The following is a 20179-nucleotide window of genomic DNA, read 5'->3' as shown; positions in this document are numbered from 1 at the left end:
ATCGATGCACATGATATCAGTCACTTGATTGTCTGGCCCAGACTCGATTATTTACACATCGCCGTCATATAGCTGGAATTTGCTGAGTGTGGCGTTAAACAAACAAAAAACATCTTAAAGAAAAGAATGAAATACATACCATCGGCTGTACCAAGTCCACAGAGGAGGGTCATTGCGACCAGAGTCAGAAAGGTGACACGTTTGGCAGACATGGCAGCGGAGGCTGAACTATCGGGGCACGGAGGGTTCTTGTATGGAGACACCGAATCCATCACCTTGATAGGTATCAGGTTAGGCGAGGAGAGGACAAAACTGTTTCATGGTCACGGACATACAGATGTTGATGAGGTTTAACTTTGCAGTTTGTTCATTTGATTTCTTTTCAAGAAAGATAATTAGTTTCTCCAAACTACTTGAAAACGTTTCCTCTCACAATAGTGTACTCCAAGGTCCGGCTCCTCTAAGAATGTATGTCTTGACTTAGTGGCCGATAAAATGCGCACACATAAGCTGACGCACACGTTTGTATAGTTAAAATATGGTACTTGTTGTTTCCCTGCCTGGCGGTCGGCATTAAGGGGCTAAAACAAGGACTGGTCGGCTCGCAGTCGGTATATACTGTGTCTGAGTGGGGTATTCATGTTAAACAGCGGCACGGTATCTCAGTGAGCTAGCACTATAGATCGGTATCAGTGCGGACTAGTACAAGCAGCCACACACACATACGTGCATGCACGTCGCTATATGAGTGCCAAAATCTTGGACGCGACGTTAAACCCCATTTCACCTCACTTAACCAGAAATGAATGACAATGTGAATTGTTTCACACCCATTGTTAGTTAAAAGATGACAGTTGTTGTTTCCCTGCCTCCTTTCCGCATTTAGGGGATAGAACTAGGACTGGAATGGAGTTGGTATACTGTGTCTGAGTTGGGTATCCATGTTAAACAGTGGCATATTATCTCAATGGACTAGCATTTTAAAACAGGCAATAGTCCGCACACGCACGCACACACGCGCACGCACACACACACGCGCACACACACACGCACACAGACACACACGCACACACACACACACACGCACACACACGCACACACGCACACACACACGCACGGTCACTATATAAATGCAATAATCTTAAACCCGACGTTAAACCCCATTTCACTCCTTACATCATTTATACAATGTAAATTGATTAAACCATGTTGCAGATCACCAAGACTTCACAGCCAAGTCTCCATGGAATTTATGGGGCGGTGGGGTAGCCTAGTGGTTAAAGCGTTCGCTCATCCACCAAAGACCCGGGTTCGATTCTCCACATGGGTACAATATGTGAAGTCCATTTCTGGTGTCCCCCGCCGTGATATTGCTGGAATAGCTGCGTAAAACCATACTCACTCCATGGAATTTAAACGTTGTTTGGCAGTATCACAAGGAAGGATTTTTTTTTCGAAACCAATTGACCATTTTTCTGAACGTAGGCGGGTCATTAAGACACGAGAAACAATGAATGTCTGCACTTGGACTCGTGGGTTTCACCGAAGTGGTAAACGTCTGAGACCTGCATCACTTCGGGCTTTCCTCCCACATTAAGCTGACACGCCGTGATATAACTGGAATACTGTTAAAAGCGGCGTTAAACCCAACTCACTCACTCACTCACTCTGAACGTAGGCGGGTCATTCAGACACAAGAAACAATGAATGGCTGTACTTGGCCTTAGGCCATCAGATATTGAAGCGATTTGGCCGGACATTTGGACATGGCGCATACATGATGATATGTTTGATAATGAGAATACTTGTCAGTGAATGGGTGGGTTCATGTCCTTATGTGACAGTTATTGACATAGCAGATGCCGATATGTCCCAGCGAATATAATAAAATACTGACATCAAATAGATGAAGTGGATGTAAATTTGTACGCATTTGGCAGTCCAAGGTACACTCAAAATATCCTTCTAAGATTGTGTTTGTTTGTTTGTTGTTTAACGAGGTACTCACAGGTGGCCCAGTCGTCTAAGGCGCCGCGATTCGGTGCGCAGAGTTGCGTCCCTTGGGCACGCCAGAAACCTATGATTGTTTGGTTCTAATCCCTGTTCGCCCCGATTATGTTTCTAGTTTTGTCAGCACCATACCTGTGCTCATGGATTTCACCGAAATGGTCAACGTCTGAGACCTGCATCACTTCGGGCTTTCCTCCCACATTAAGACGACACGCCGTGATATAACTTGAATACTGTTTAAATCGGCGTTAAACCCAACACACTCACTCACTCTTCGAGTGACGATAAGAAAGGAGAAAATTTCACGAGTGGCGAATTTGAGATCACATTTATTATATACTTTTTGTGTTGTTTTCTTCCGGAAAATAAAATATTTCATTACAAATGTAAAACCTTGAAACGTAAATTCTCCCTATTTGGCACAATGAAGATATCCCTTTTCTCAACTTCAGAAAACTCAGTCTTTCCCACTGAAGTATATAATAAACCAACTAAATTGTGCACACTAGAGTGAGTGAGTGAATTTGGTTTAACGCCGCTTTTAACAGTATTCCAGTTATATCACGGTGTGTCAGCTTAATGTTGGAGGAAAGCCCGAAGTGATGCAGGTCTGAGACGTTTACCACTTCGGTGAAACCCACGAGCACGGGTATGGTGCTGACAAACCTAGAAACATAATCGGGGCGAACCGGGATTCGAACCCACAATCATAGGTTTCTGGGGTGCCTAAGGGACGCAACTCTGCACAGCGAATCGCGGTGCCTTAGACGACTGGGCCACCTGTGCCCCCTGTGCACACTAGAAGAATATATGCGTAGTTTCTGTGATAATCAGTGCATTGATTTTACTGTGTTTTTGTCTTGATTATCTTGAACGTTTAAAGAGAGTGAGTATGGTTTTACGCCGCTTTTAGCAATATTCCAGCAAAATCACGGCGGGGGACGCCAGAAAAGGGCTTCACACATTGCAGCCATATCGGGATTCGAACCGGGTGTTCGGCGTGACGAGCGAACGCTTTAACCGGTGGGCTACCCGACCGCCCCGAACGTTTAAAGAAGGGGTGCAGAAAGTTACAAACCTAGTGATCCTGTTGAACGGATAATGCTAAGGGCGTTGATCGAATCCTAATTCGTTCAATCGCTTAAAACGTAAATTATGTAATTCGTTCAATACATGTTTAAGGGTATACCTCAATATTTCCCCATAGCTAGGAGAACGGGTTGACTTTTCTTACTTCAACATCTCTTCCAGATTTGAATGCGGATTAATTATTTTCAGTGTCTGTTTTGCCCAATTGTACTGGTAACTTGCCCCTTTAATACGTGAAGATCTGGGAAAGACTTGACCCGTGAAGATCCGGGGTAGAATAGGTCTTCAGCAACCCATGCTTGCCGTAAAAGGCGACGATGCTTGTCGTAAAAAGGCGACTAACGGGATCGGGTGGTCAGGCTCGGTGACTAGGTTGATGCATGTCATCGATCCCAATTGCGTGGATCGATGCTCATGAAGTCAATCACTGGATTGTCTGGTCCAGACTCGATTATTTACAGACAGCCGTCATATAGCTGGAAAATTGCTGAGTGGGGCGTTAAACAACAAACAAACCTAATAAATTACACAGAGTTCATAGATTTCGTTATAGTATAAAGGATATATCTATATTTATGTTATGTTTAAGGCATGATAAACATTGAGCTCATTTAACCTGCATGTATGTCACACAATCATGCAAATTTCCGCCATTTTTAGGTAATCTGTTTCAAATGGAGGGTGTAATTTATATCGTTCAGCGGTTCGACACAAGAACAGGGTGTTACGTATGCATTCAATTCAGCTGTTTTAAAATGTGATGTCCAAGAAGGGTCGTCTAATTAACATATTTGGAGTAAGATTTGTTACATCGTGAGGTTACAATTTGTGACCTTGGTCTATAATGCTGTCAGTCACTAGTTTAAAATAGATCCCTAGCTACGGTACTTTTCTCAAGGGGTTAATTAATGGATCAGAGGGTGTGTGACTTCCTTGAATGTGTGTTAGTGAGTGAGTATGGTTTTACGCCGCATTTAGCAATATTCCAGCAATATCACGGCGGGGGACACCAGAAAAGGGCTTCACACATTGTACCCATGTCGGGAATCAGACCCGGGTCTTCGGCGTGACGAGCGAACGCTTTAACCGGTGGGCTACCCGACCGCCCCGACTGTGTGTTAACTACACTAATGGTGTGGGAACGTTGCTCAAGTTATCAATCAAAGGTTGGTCTGATCAGAATCACTTATTTACAGACTGTGGTCATAACAGACTAAACCCTATCTGGCCAACGGATATTCACTCATAAAAAACAAACTGAAACATAAATATTCACAAAAATATTTGACATAAAAGCACTCTCCAGATGCTTCTTCCTCTTTTTCAAATCCTGCAGTTGACAGAAATCAGCCCGTTCAAATCCATCTTGTTTACAAATGTCTAGTTTGTTGCGCAATTTTGATTGTACAATGCATAAACTTGTTAGTCCAGCCAGTCAGATAATGCCCTTGACTCGGGAAGATGTTCAGTGGCACATCGAACAGACAGCCGTGGGGCACTGAGATTCTATTCTGTCTTCTCCTGGGGGCGGTCGGGTAGCCTAGTGGTTAAAGCGTTCGCTCGTCACGCCCAGGACCCGGGTTCGATTCCCAACATGGGTACAATGTGTGAAGCCCATTTCTGGTGTCCCCCGCCATGATATTGCTGAAATATTGCTAAAAGCGGCGTAAAACCAAACTCACTCACTCACTCACTCTTCTCCCTACAGGATTTGTGTCTGGAGTCAATCATCTGTACCTTGGCAACATACAGTGAACTCAGTTACAAAATTTAGTATTTTTATTGATGTAACATTTTGTCATAGATATGACTGATGAACAATGTACAAAGCATGAGTGTACGATAAGTTGATAACAATGATATTCATTCATAATGTTCCATCGACAGACATTTTCTTCAAGTACCTTTTGTTTAACACAAGTCATCAGCCAGCAGCGTTCAAGAACGGCATTCAAGAACTACACTGGCCGCTGGACTAATGACGAATGAAATGAAAATCATGATCCTAAATCCAAATTGTCCAACTTCTAAAGAAAATCGTTTAATTTTGATTAACATTAATATAAACACAGAAAATAAAAACATATTTATGAAAAAAGTGTGAAAATTGCTGTGTTGGTTACAGCAGATTTTCTGCAATTCATTTCTGTGCCACTTGTTGCAAGCCTAAATTGGTATACCATATTCAACGTAAGTGCCCAGGGCGCTCTCAAAATTAGAAATAGGGGCTCTTATTACAATATCATTTTGGTAAAAAAATCCTGAAAGTTGAAAGATCGAAAATTTCAGGGTTTTGGCTGACAGCCTGAGATGTTTATATACGACAGATATATTTTTCCAGAATTTAATTGCCCATAATTAAGGGTGCATAAAACACACAAGTGCGTATTATACACGAATAAAAAGTCTTGTGTACATTGCTCAATCGGAAGGGGTGCTAAATGGGATTGTTCACTAGCCAATATTTTGGGCGTGGGTGCTTATTACCTGAATATGGTATTTGTTAAACCTGAGTTTGAACAACTGTCAATTACCAATCTGTTTGGATCCCAAAGGACAACTGTTTTCCCGGCGGACACACACAGACCGGTGTTTAACATTAAATCCATCCAATCAAAATGCAAATGTCATAACTTAAATCTTGGTTGACAACAAACTGATAACATTTCAGATCTTAAGTTAAAACAATAACTTGCAAACTCAGCAATGAACAAACTAATGAAAGAATGGCCGCTAATACACCACTACCACAATGAATGACAAACCACACAAACAAACAAACAAATAAAATGGCTTCAGGAAATAGAGGTCAACTAGGTGCCCAATGAAAAAATATATTCAAATTTAATCAATTATTGATTCATTTGAGCATTCATCATCTCAGCCAAATGAAGGAGTGGGTGAGAGAGATGGATTTATGCCGCTTTTAGCAATATTCCAGCAATACCACGGACACCAGAAATGGGCTTCACACATGGTACCCATTGGAATCAAACCCAGACATTTAGCGTGACGAGTGAACGCGTTATCCAGGAGGCTACCCCACTTCCAAGCAGCCTGTTTGAAACACAGTTACCATCCTTTTCCTAAATAACAACAATAATAATAATAATGATAATGAAAAATAAGCTGGTTGTCAAATATCATCATTAAATAATTCCAATTCTTTTATTAAAAAAATGTAGAATTCTCATTCGATGGCACACTAGTCACTTGTCACAGGACTAGGTGTCCAGCATCTAAACATTCATTGCCCGATTATTTTTTGGTTACTACTAAAACTGTGTGATGTTGGCTGGGGCGTTATAACCATTGTTACAGGTTACGTAGTGAGTGAGTATGGTTTTACGCCGCTTTTAGCAATATTCCAGCAACATCACGGCGGGGTACACCAGAAATGGGCTTCACAATTTCTACCCATGTCGAGGATCAAACCCGGGTCTTCAGCGTGACGAGCGAATGCTTTAACCACTAGGCTACCCGCCCCACAGATTACGTAGACATCCTCAGTTACTGTTATCGTAGTAAATACAAGAGATGGCTTGTACAGTCTGTTTAAGAAAAATAAAATACAACATTCAATTGGCTCCCTCCACACATATGATCAGACACACAACAAAACAGTCTTTTAGCCCAGAATAGCATCACCTTCACCATAGGGCTTCAAGCCAGAAGACTATCTTCATCTCGTTACCATGACAACCTTGATGATAGTCATCATGTTACTGTGAATCAATACTCCCAAACTCTGATGCACCCGAATATGTGGCCTCTGATACGATACATAGTCCCGTGTATCACGATACATGATGATACAAAATACTTATTTTTATTTTAATGAAAGAATAACCCCAAAGAAATAGGAGTGAGTGAGTTAATGTTTAGGGTCACATTAGCAATATTTCAGCCATATCTTGACGACTAAAGAAATAGGAGCAAACGTGAGCTGAAAAGGCTTCTTCGTCATTCATATCAGCTGTTTGGGACAATTTCGGCATTACTTTTTGGGACAGACTCAGAACAGTTAAAAAGAAGATACAGCCTATCTTCATCTTTCCACCGATCTGTAATACATGAGCATTTAGTGATGAGAATTTCAGTTCAGGATTTTTTTCAGGTGTATCGAGATATGTATCGTATCATGACTAGTGTATCAAGGTAGGTATCGTATAATGGCCTTCCATATCATTACACACCTATTCTCTGGTATTTCCATCCTTGAATCGTTAAAGGGATATCATTCTAACAAGGAAGATGTACACAGCTTTTCTTTCCAAACCACCATATTTCAATCTTTTTTTAATATGTAATTCAAATGAAATGATTTCTCTCCTTGACTTTCCTACAACTAAAGAGGTACTAGGCTCTGGCAAATTTTAAGTTCTAGCAAGTGTGATTCAAGTTGTTCAATGAAGACAGTTAACTCCCTTACTCTTCCAATACAACATTTGAGTACAAGTTATTGATGAATGTACAATCATTGTACGGAAACATTACACTGAAAGAACAAAGACGTCCACCCAGTCTTCACGGATGCTATAGCTTCTAAATGCCACTTAATATGTGTTCTTCAAGCACTACAAAGTTTTCCATCTTCTTGAGGCAAGGGAGTTAGCTAACAATAAAAGTCCAGTTTCCACCCTTGCCAAACTAGACTACGCTTGAATGTCTGGACTTGATCATAGCACCACTATTGGATATTATGACTTATGTCCCTTCAATGTCCCTCCTATTGACCAATCAGATTCTACCTCATATCACTTGCATTTGCTTCAAACAAAAAGTCAAGAGGACCTGAGTGATAATCAAGATGTATATTGTAATAAAACTGGTCTTACATTGTGAATTGCACCATGAGTATAAACGAAAAAAGATTTGGAAAATTTATGTTGATGGCATTTTAATAGTACACATGCTTTACAAATCCATAATCGACCGAAATCAGCAGTTGATGAACCGGATGTCGATTTGGTTACACGATTTTGACTGGACTGCACAGACTCGTCAATAAAGCCAAAATATAACTCCATAATTCCAGCCTATGTTCGGCAAGGATGGAAACTGGACTTTCAGTTAACTCCCTTGCCTCAGGAAGATGTCCCTTTTTTTTTTTACTCTAACCTTAGGGTCATATTGCAAGGTCACTCCCATTAGTTACACATGCCATTTGTCAAGTAAGACAATACCTACTGTAGTGACCCCTGAAAATGCGGGGTAGAATAAGTCTTCAGCAACCCATGCTTGCCGTAAAAGGCGACTATGCTTGTTGCAAGAGGCAACTAACGGGATCGGGGGGTCAGGCACGCTGACTTGGTTGATGCATGTCATCGATCCCAATTGTGTGGATCGATGCTCATGTTGTCAATCACTGGATTGTCTGGTCCAGACTCGATTACTTACAGACAGCCGTCATATAGCTGGATTACCAACCTAACAAAATAACTACAGTTGTATTAGCATAATCCAACTTACTAATAAGACTGCGCCTGATGCCTAAAAGACCTGTACTAGGAGTAGGATACTTTTGGTCATCTGCTTACAAATGGCTGAGAGACATAATAATCTAACACATATATCAATATTAAAGATATTGTAAAATAATATAGTGATGGATAGTGATGAATTAGTCCACATGGTGTACAATTATGTAATATGTAACTGCATATCAATATTCAACATATTGTAATATATGTTTAGTGATGAACTGATTAACATATAAAGATGCTCTAAACAATCTGGTTCTTGTTTGTCTGTTGTTTAACGCTGACTCAGCAATATTCAAGCTATACGGCAGAGGTCTGTAAATAATCAAGTCTGGACCAGACAATCCAGTGATTGATATCATGAGCATTGATCTACTAAACAAACAATCTGGTGTTGTGTTTTGTCTGGATTATTGTATTTTAACAGTGAGTGAGTTGGGTTTAACGCCGCTTTTAACAGTGTTCCAGTCATATCACGGCGTGTCAGCTTAATGTGGGAAGAAACCCGAAGTGATGCAGGTCTCAGACGATTACCACTTCAGTGAAACCCACGAGCACGGGTATGGTGCTGACAAACCTAGAAACATAATCGGGGCAATTGGGATTCAAACCAACAATCATAGGTTTCTGGCGTGGCCAAGGGACACAACTCTGCAGAGCGAATCGCGGCGCCTTAGACGACTGGGCCACCCGTGCCCCCTCTACTCTAACAGTCGGGTAAGAGCTAGGGGATTATCCGTTTTGTCAACCCTGTCCTTTGAAGTTTAAAGGTTTGTGTGACAAATGGCGTGTGACAAATAGCATGTGTAGCAAAGGGAGGACAACTCTGGCAAACATACGTCAAATACGTTGAATATTTACCCATTCACACTAACATCATGATGTGTATCAATCAAGCAGGCAGTTCATGATTACTCAAACTTAAGATTAAACATAAAATTTCCAATCCAAGCTGTTGATAACAAGTCATGTAGCAGCATTGTTGAACATAGAAACAGTTACATCCACACATGCCTCAACGAGATGAAATAACTGGTGATTGGCTGATGAGGTCACGTGATCATTCTCGATGTATCAACACGAAGATCCCAAGACATGCTAAAATAGCATACTGAAAGAAAAAGAAAGGATTATCAAATGAATGCATATTATCATCTCAAAATGTCATCGATATCCTCATCAGTGACCATTTAATAGTCAAAGAGAGAGGCATCAAGGAATGTTTTGGGGCCATTACAGTGAGTGAGTGAGTGAGTGAGTGAGTTGGGTTTAACGCTGCTTTTAACAGTGTTCCAGTTATATCACAGCGTGTCAGCTTAATGTGAGAGGAAAGCCCGAAATGATGCAGGTCTCAGATGTTTAACACTTCGGTGAAACACGGGTATCGTGCTGACAAACCTAAAAACATAAACCCATTTACTGCTGGGTTAACAGAGGTACATTTCCAACAAAGTTGCCTAAGATGACACCAAGCAAGGCTACACGTGCTTCATTGTAGGACAGGACCGAAGCCCTAGAAACGCTCAGGAGCCAAGCAAGTATTTGTAAATTAAATATCTCTTTTCACAATTCTGTGTCTTATACATACCTTAAATTTTGGATAATCGTTCATCAATATTGTTACTATGCCGACGTACGGCACAAATCTGAAACAAAGACACAACGCATGAACTTTAATGTTGAGTGAAAGCAGGACAAGAATGAAAAGGCTTTCCTTCATTGAAGCCAAGATCTATCTTCCTGAGGCAAGGGAGCTAACTGAATATAAAATCCAGTTTCAACCCTTGCCGAGCTTGGTTGGAATTTCCAAGCTCGATCGAAGCACCACAGTAGCTATGACAAATTTCTAAGACTGTAATAATAATAATAATAATAATAATAATAATAACAACAATAATAATAATTGTGCATTTATAATACGCCAGATTCCATTCACCAAGTTGATGCTCATAGCGCTACACTATTATTACCCCGGTCAATGGATCAGTGAGCTCTCGATTTTCATTCACAGCTCCCTGGGGAGTATACAACCTGTGAGGCGCTAGAAGGTTAACGGCCACATTACCATCACATCCTACCGGGTACCCACTCACTGCTGGGTGAACAGAGGCACATTTCGAACAAAGTCACTTGCCTAAGGAGACACCACATGTGGTACATGTGCTTAAGTGTGGGGCAGGACCGAAGCCCTAGAAACTCTCAGGAGTCAAGCTGCAGAACGTGGTCACCCATCCAAGGACTCTCCGAGACCAACATTGCTTAACTTCACCTGACTTGTTGCCTGTGCCCTGTGCACAGGACCACGTGCGACAAACACAGACTGTATACAAGGTTTGTATTATGAGTTTTCCTTATTTCACGCGAGACCGCCTCCGTGGTCTAGTGGTAGAGCATCTGCCCGGAGAGCGGAAGGTCCGGGGTTCAATCCCCAGGCCGCGTCATACCAAAAGACGTTAAAAGATGGTACTTGTTGTTACCCTGTCTGGCGCTCGGCATTAAGGGGCTAAAACAAGGACTGGTCGGCTTGGAGTCAGTATACTGTGTCTGAGTGGGGTATTCATGTTAAACTGCGGCATGGTATCTCAGTGAGATAGCACTATAAATCGGTATCAGTCTGGACTAGTACAAGCAGCCACACAAACACACATGTACATGCACGTCGCTATATAAGTGCAATAATCTTGGACGCGACGTTAAACCCCATTTCACCTCACCTCACCTTATTTCACGAGATCATTCAGTGACGTGAACTCACCCCCGGGCTCGGCCCACAACGTCCTTCTTCTCCAACCACAGTTGCCCCGGGGCGTACAGACCTCGGTCATCCACCGAGTTGTTGTCTCCCTTGGTCAAGAACCTCACTGTGCCGTCTTGTCTGATAACAAACAACATGTTATTGTGACACATGTAGACTCAAAAGCGATACATTTATTTCAATTTAACATTTTTTTTCTATTTCTATCTTATGAAGATCCTTGTCTTCAACAACCCATGCTTGCCGTAACAGGCGACTATGCTTGTCGTATGAGGCGACTAACAGGTTCGGGTGGTCAGGCTCGCTGACTTGGTTGATACATATCATTGTATCACAATTGCATTATGTCAATCACTGGATTGTCTGGTACATACTCGATTATTTACAGGCTGCCATCATATAGTTGGATTATTGCTGAGTGCGGCGTTAAACAACAAACAAACAAACAAAACATACCCCAGTTTTGCCCTTTACATTGAACCCTATAGAAATTTCCTCAGCGTAACATAACTGAGGGCAAGTGAATGTGGGTTAGTGAAATTTGTGTTGATCGCAGTAACTGTTTCAAAACCGATATTGTTGTTTATTTTTCACTATTTTGACGGAAGAAGTCAGACTTCTGCAAATGATAATGCCCTGAAAAAAATAGCATTTCCTTTATATCAACAACACTTCAGTGACTTTAGGAGGAATTATTTGCGAGTACAATTAGTCGAAGACATGTATATTTTTGTGTCTACATATGTATAGCAATGGAATTTAGTCGCCAGATATTTTTCAAGGTAGTCATTTGGCTACCCCCAATCTCATTAAAATCGGATCTAAGTTCTCGCTGCCGCTAAACAAAGATCTGAAGACATCCCATTACGGGTCACGTCAGGACGACCTTCCGCGAACTTTGACCGAGCAGTCAAATGACTAACAAGAAGTCGACATCAGCCAATCAGAAAGCAGCTTCCTCGACCTTTACAGCACTCGTTTCAACCCGGCGACTTCCATTTCAGACTATGCTTGAAAAATAAGTTGACACAGTTCTCGATTAAAATTTTGAAAACTGAACAAACGAACATTCCAGAATGTTTAATATATGGTTGAGATTGCACAGCAGTGTTTCCCACGTACTGTGCAATGCCTCCTCCGTTCAAATGTTTATCCCACAGAAGCGAGAGATAGGCGATAATTTTCACGGAATCAGTGGTTTGGAATAACTTTGAGGCCTGCACTTAGGGATATAAATTAAAAGTCACTTGAAACAACATTTTAAGCAGAATTATTGAGGACAATGTTTTCTCATTAGTGTAAAAGTATATTGAATACTATCACTACCCAGTGTGATTGATAACATTGAGAAAATGATCAATGCTCCAAACAATTTCTGGATCCCTGTACATATTCCAGGATGAAGAAGGACCAGCATCACTTACTTTCTGGATCCCTGTACATATTCCAGGATGAAGAAGGACCAGCATCACTTACTTTCTGGATCCCTGTACATATTCCAGGATGAAGAAGGACCAGCATCACTTACTTTCTGGATCCCTGTACATATTCCAGGATGAAGAAGGACCAGCATCACTTACTTTCTGGATCCCTGTTCATATTGGAGGATGAAGAAGGACCAGCATCACTTACTTTCTGGATCCCTATACATATTGTAGGATGAAGAAGGACCAGCATCACTTAACTTTCTGGATCCCTGTACATATTCGAGGATGAAGAAGGACCAGCATCACTTACTTTCTGGATCCCTGTACATATTTGAGGATGAAGAAGGACCAGCATCACTTACTTTCTAGATCCCTGTACATATTTGAGGATGAAGAAGGACCAGCATCACTTACTTTCTAGATCCCTGTACATATTTGAGGATGAAGAAGGACCAGCATCACTTACTTTCTAGATCCCTGTACATATTGGAGGATGAAGAAGGACCAGCATCACTTACTTTCTGGATCCCTGTACATATTCGAGGATGAAGAAGGACCAGCATCACTTACTCTCTGGATCCCTGTACATATTGGAGGATGAAGAAGGACCAGCATCACTTACTTTCTGGATCCCTGTACATATTCGAGGATGAAGAAGGACCAGCATCACTTACTTTCTGAATCCCTGTACATATTGGAGGATGAAGAAGGACCAGCATCACTTACTTTCTGGATCCCTGTACATATTGGAGGATGAAGAAGGACCAGCATCACTTACATTCTGGATCCCTGTACATATTGGAGGATGAAGAAGGACCAGCATCACTTACTTTCTGGATCCCTGTACATATTGGAGGATGAAGAAGGACCAGCATCACTTACATTCTGGATCCCTGTACATATTGGAGGATGAAGAAGGACCAGCATCACTTAACTTTCTGGATCCCTGTACATATTCCAGGATGAAGAAGGACCAGCATCACTTACTTTCTGGATCCCTGTACATATTGGAGGATGAAGAAGGACCAGCATCACTTACTTTCTGGATCCCTGTACATATTGGAGGATGAAGAAGGACCAGCATCACTTACATTCTGGATCCCTGTACATATTGGAGGATGAAGAAGGACCAGCATCACTTAACTTTCTGGATCCCTGTACATATTCGAGGATGAAGAAGGACCAGCATCACTTACTTTCTGGATCCCTGTACATATTGGAGGATGAAGAAGGACCAGCATCACTTACTTTCTGGATCCCTGTACATATTGGAGGATGAAGAAGGACCAGCATCACTTACTTTCTGGATCCCTGTACATATTCCAGGATGAAGAAGGACCAGCATCACTTACTTTCTGGATCCCTGTACATATTGGAGGATGAAGAAGGACCAGCATCACTTACTTTCTGGATCCCTGTACATATTCCAGGATGAAGAAGGACCAGCATCACTTACTTTCTGGATCCCTGTACATATTCCAGGATGAAGAAGGACCAGCATCACTTACTTTCTAGATCCCTGTACATATTGGAGGATGAAGAAGGACCAGCATCACTTACTTTCTGGATCCCTGTACATATTCGAGGATGAAGAAGGACCAGCATCACTTACTTTCTGGATCCCTGTACATATTTGAGGATGAAGAAGGACCAGCATCACTTACTTTTCGTGCACCTTGAGGACTCTGTGTACGATGGGGATGTCTCGGCCTTCCACCTTGAACACCACGATCTCCCCCACACGAATGGGCTCCTCCTTGTAGTTGGTGAGGAACAGCAGGTCACCTCGGTGGAATGCCGGCTCCATACTTCCACTGTAGGAACATCACAATAACATCAATATCGAAGTGACACCACAATAACATCAACATCGAAGTGACACCACAATAACATCAACATCGAAGTGACACCACAATAACATCAACATCGAAGTGACACCACAATAACATCAACATCGAAGTGACACCACAATAACATCAACATCGAAGTGACACCACAATGACATCAACATCGAAGTGACACCACAATAACATCAACATCGAAGTGACACCACAATAACATCAATGTCCAAGGAACACCACAATAACATCAATGTCCAAGGAACACCACATTAACATCAATGTCCAAGGAACACCACAATGACATAAATGTCCAAGTAACACCACAATATCATCAATGTCCAAGGAACACCACAATGACATCAATGTCCAAGTAACACCACAATGACATCAATGTCCAAGGAACACCACAATAACATCAATGTCCAAGGAACACCACAATGACATAAATGTCCAAGTAACACCACAATATCATCAATGTCCAAGGAACACCACAATGACATCAATGTCCAAGGAACACCACAATGACATCAATGTCCAAGGAACACCACAATGACATCAATGTCCAAGTAACACCACAATGACATCAATGTCCAAGGAACACCACAATAACATCAATGTCCAAGGAACACCACAATGACATCAATGTCCAAGGAACACCACAATGACATCAATGTCCAAGGAACACCACAATGACATCAATGTCCAAGGAACAGCACAATGACATCAATGTCCAAGGAACACCACAATATCATCAATGTCCAAGGAACACCACAATATCATCAATGTCCAAGTAACACCACAATGACATCAATGTCCAAGGAACACCACATTAACATCAATGTCCAAGGAACATCACAATGACATCAATGTCCAAGGAACATCACAATAACGTCAATGTCCAAGGAACATCACAATAACATCAATGTCCAAGGAACGCCACAATAACATCAATGTCCAAGGAACGCCACAATAACATCAATGTCCAAGAAACACCACAATAAAATCTATGTCCAAGGAACACCACAATAACATCAATATCAAAACATCATTACAATAACATAAATTACCGGTATGTATACTCAAAGAAATTATTTGCATATTTCAACTGAATCAAGACGCCATTTGTCTTTTATTGGCAACAATTTTGAGTCACCTGCCCGACTGCCTTGCTGGGCTCTAAAATTATTTCAAAAACTGTCACGATATCCATTTGAACCTCTTCGTACGAGAAGGATACTTGTATTTTACAGGGCACTTATTCTACCCTGGAACCAGGACAGAAGAAGCTTGCTTGAAGCTACAGTCAGCAATATTTCAACTATGTCTAAGACATCCAGTCCTCATTTCAGTCAGTTGTTCAAACGACCTGTGAAGATCCGGGATGGAATAGGTCTTCAGCAACCCATGCTTGTCGTAAATGGCGACTATGCTTGTCGTAAAAGGGGACTAACGGGAACGGGTGGTTAGGCTTGCTGACTTGGTTAATACATGTCATCGGTCCCAATTGCCTGGATCGATGCTCATGATGTCAATCACTGGATTGTCTGGTCCAGACTTGATTATTTACAGACCGCCGTCATATAGCTGGAATATTGCTGAGTGCGGCGTTACACAACAAACCAACAAACCAGTTGTTCAACCATGCAGCACTTGGATCTATTTTGCCAGCGATTGACTTAGGCCGCGATTCCGCGATATTCTTGCATAGTTGTCATAGATATCGCATCAACATTCAATCAGCTCATGATGTCAATCACTGAATTGTCTGGTCCAGACTCGATTACTTACAGACCGGCGTCATATAGCTGGAATATAGATTGGAACAAATCTAACTGTCCTAAGGATACGAGAGAGGACTCAAACATAACATGAGTTTCGTCAGGAAGTTTACATCTTCCTGTGGCAAGAGAGTTAATCGACTTTAAAAGTCCAGTTTCCACCCTTGCCGAACTAGACTGGAATTACTGGGCTCGATCATAGCGTCACCAGTGGCTATTACGAGTTATGTCCATTTTAAGCCTCTCCTATGGACCAATCAGATTCCAGCTCTTGTATCACTTGCGTTTGCTTTACACATAATGGTAGCGCCCATTAAGGACGATCTGATCGATAATCAAGATCTATATTGTGATAAAACGGGTCTTACATCGTGAAATGCATCAAATCACGTGAGCACCTTGATTAAAAACATAACATTTGGAAATATCTGTTGACAACAAGATGGCGGTGCACATGCTTTGCGAGTCCTGCAATCGACCGAAATCTGCATGACAGTTTACGAACCGGATTTTGATTTTGGTGCGCGATTTTGATTGGACTATGCATAGACTCGTTAGTCCAGCCAAAATGTAAATCCGTAATACCAGCCTTGTTCGGCAAGGGTGGAAACTGGACTTTTATAGTTAGTTAACTCTCTTGCCTCGGGAAGATGGGAAATTTACTGTACGCCATCTTTAACTACAAAGTTCACAGGTTAGGGTTGTTGTGGCGTAACAATGCTACTAGTGGTACAACTAGCAATAACCACTAAAAGATATTGCACCAACCTTGAAATATGACAGATTCACTCACCTGAGAACGACAACGATGGGACTTTCACTTCCAGTCACAACCATCAAACCCTTCCAGATCATCAGGGCCGAGGACACTATCATACCAAAATTGAGAATCTGGTAGTACAGCTGAAACAAAAACAGATGTATGAGACAATGTGACACCAACATAGATAATACAGTGAGTGGGTTGGGCTTAATGCCGCTTTCAACAGTATTTCTTGTTTGTTGTTTAACGCCGCACTCAGCAATATTCCAGCTATATGACGGCGGTCTGTAAATAATCAAGACTGGACCAGACAATCCAGTGATTGATATCATGAGCATCCATCTATGCGAAAGGGATACTATGACATGCATAACTAAGTCAGCCAGCCTGACAACCCGATCCCTTTAGTCGCCCCTTACGACAAGCATGGGTTGCTGAAGACCTATTCTACCCCGGATCTTCATGGGTTCAACAGCATTTCAGTATATCACGGCATATCAGCTTCATGTGGGAGGGATCAGTGTAAGCCATAAGATTTACAACGCCAAATCACTTCATACACAAATCTTAATGACTATCTGCAAGATCTGAGCCATTTTAATTAAGATTTCAACTTCCCTGTCCATCTGCTTTAGGTGACATATGTTTCTAAAACTCCAAATTTGAACTTTGCTTCGTTCCAAATCACTATCAGCTTACATTCATAAACCATATGCATTTCACCATTACTGTTCAATGACATAACAGAGACAGAAAAAATCTTAACATATGTAAAGTTTCACCAAAATTCGGCCATATGTTTGTATATATGCCAATCCGTTTGTTACACGTGTGTGAAGGGACAGATGCCGGTTTGTGTGGAGTTGATGCACCTACAAATACCACCCAGATCATTCTAATGTCACAGGAGTGCGTAGCCCTTGTAATTAATTACGATGTAAACAAACCTGTCTCTTATTCATGCGTCGGACATCGTCCAAAAAGTCCATTTCGAAGAGACCACCCATTTTTCTTGTTGTGTGCAAGTACACTGACTGCTACTTCCGCCAGCAGGTGCCTCGAACTGGTTATGTTGGCATCCGCGCTGTTAATATTGCGCTTCTCAGTGATTTCATTAGACGGTACCTAGTTCTTGTTTGCCGGCGTCCGTTGTACTCTCTTCTCTGCGTGCTAACTGCTTTACATTGATAAGGTGTAAGGCAAGCGAGTGGTGCCATCTCTGTATGGAGCCTGGTGTGTACCACGTCACTCTTTAAAGAGACACTTCGTGCAACATATGTAATAAAGATATTTACGAGAGAGAGAGAGAGAGAGAGAGAGAGAGAGAGAGAGAGAGAGAGAGAGAGAGAGAGAGGGGACATTTAAACAAAATCAGGATCATATAGCAGAGACCATATACCGATATCGGCAGTGTTAGAAATTGGCACTACTCCTATATAGTCCTTGGCAAACTGCCCAATAGTTAAGGTATCATAAGGACTATGATATAAATAATTTGCAATTTTAGAGGGTTTGCGATATGTTGTCATTATAAGGACCAGTGGACTAAAAATGTTAGTTTCTATTGCTGAATCGGTATAGTCACAGACTGGACCGAAAATTTTGCAATTTGCATAACTTTGAAATATATTTATCATACTTACAAACAACTCACAGGCAACGAGATAATTCATTCCGTTATGGTGTTGAGGTGAAATTGGGTTTAACGTCGAGTCCAAGATTATTGTGCTTATATAGCGATGTGCATGCACGTGTGTGTGTGTGTGTGTGTGTGTGTGTGTGTGTGTGTGTGTGTGTGTGGCTGCTTGTACTAGTCCGGACTGATGCCGATTTATAGTGCTAGCTCACTGAGATACCCTGCCGCAGTTAAACATGAATACCCCACTCAGACACAGTATACTGACTCCGAGCCGCCAGTCCTTGTTTAAGCCCTTTAAAGCCGAGCGCAAGACAGGGAAACAACAAGTACCATCTTTTAACGTGTTTTGGTATGACGCCGCCGGGGATCGAACCCCGGATCTTCCGCTCTACTGACGGACGCTCTACCACTAGACCACGGAGGCGGTCCATTTCCGTTATGGATGTCATCGTACACCGCCGGTGACGTTGCATTGCTCATAATATCAATCATGCGACTATTTACGAGCCGTCGCCGTTTAGTTGGATTACTGCTGTGTGCGTCATTAATCAACAAACAAGGACACTTTTTCTTATACAACATGACAAAGGACAGCTAGTGTCCCGACAAATAGAAGGTAGGGGTATGCCAGATATCTCATAATTGCATGAATGTCATTTAACCCGTGAAGATCCGAGATAGATTTGGCCCTCTGCAAGCCGGCCATGCTTGTTGTAAGAGGCGACTAACAGGATCGGGTGGTCAGGCTCGTTGACTTGGTTGATGCATGTCACTGTATCCCAGTTGCGTGGATCGATGATCATAATATCAATGACTGGATTATCTGGTCCAGACTCGATTATTTACAGACAGTTTTCTTATAACTTGAATATTGTTGTGGGTAGCGTTAAACAAACAAACAAACAAATATAAATGTCAATTTCATTGGTTTAAATTCAAATGTACGTATACTTTCTGTTATCAGATTGTATAGAGGACTACAAATCATTTGAGAGTAGGGCTGGGACGAGTCCAAATTTACTACCCGGGTACCCACACGCCTATTACCCGACCCTACCCGGGTACCTGCTGTTGGTGTCAAGAGATAGGTATAAAATGTCCGATTGGGAATAGTTTGACAGTAGCCCTAGCAGAATGTTTTTAGATACATGTATAAAACGACGTGGTCATGCATACACTGAAGTTGACTGAGGTTTTAGCTTTGTTCAAACATTATTGTATTATTATATGGTCTCTGGTCAGAAGGAACGTGTTCATAGTCAGTGATTTTTGTCATGAAACAATATATCACGTGACTAACCACGGGTCCGGGTAGTCCTGTGGGTACCCGGGTCCTAATCAGTACCCACCCGAGAAGTTACCCGTCCCCGCCCTATTTGAAAGTGAAATGTTTT

General features: G+C 41.8%; 1 protein-coding gene across 1 annotated transcript; it reads right to left on the bottom strand.

Annotated features, from left to right (window-relative positions):
* Positions 1–9189: 9189 nt before the first annotated feature.
* Positions 9190–18195, bottom strand: LOC139460482 (signal peptidase complex catalytic subunit SEC11A). Its single transcript, XM_071241962.1, has 6 exons — positions 18094–18195; positions 17177–17286; positions 14429–14578; positions 11338–11457; positions 10171–10228; positions 9190–9693 (listed from the first exon to the last, which is right to left on the bottom strand). Exons 1-6 carry the CDS (start codon positions 18151–18153, stop codon positions 9643–9645), a joined length of 549 nt encoding a protein of 182 aa, XP_071098063.1. The 5' UTR covers positions 18154–18195; the 3' UTR covers positions 9190–9642.
* Positions 18196–20179: the final 1984 nt, after the last annotated feature.

Source organism: Haliotis cracherodii, unplaced genomic scaffold (genome assembly GCF_022045235.1).
Source record: "Haliotis cracherodii isolate W230 unplaced genomic scaffold, xgHalCrac1.p SCAF_14, whole genome shotgun sequence".
Classification (NCBI taxonomy): Eukaryota; Metazoa; Mollusca; class Gastropoda; order Lepetellida; family Haliotidae; genus Haliotis; species Haliotis cracherodii.
This window is presented reverse-complemented; position numbering and strand designations above follow the sequence as displayed.

What these genes read in the sequence shown, in the direction of transcription:
- LOC139460482 (XM_071241962.1), bottom strand. Translation starts at nt 18,153, where the DNA reads ATGGGTGGTCTCTTCGAAATGGACTTTTTGGACGATGTCCGACGCATG. An exon ending in CCCATCGTTGTCGTTCTCAG is followed by an intron (nt 14,579 to 17,176) that starts GTGAGTGAATCT and finishes ATGTTCCTACAG; the next exon opens with TGGAAGTATGGAGCCGGCAT. An exon ending in ACGATTATCCAAAATTTAAG is followed by an intron (nt 9,694 to 10,170) that starts GTATGTATAAGA and finishes TTTTTCTTTCAG; the next exon opens with TATGCTATTTTAGCATGTCT.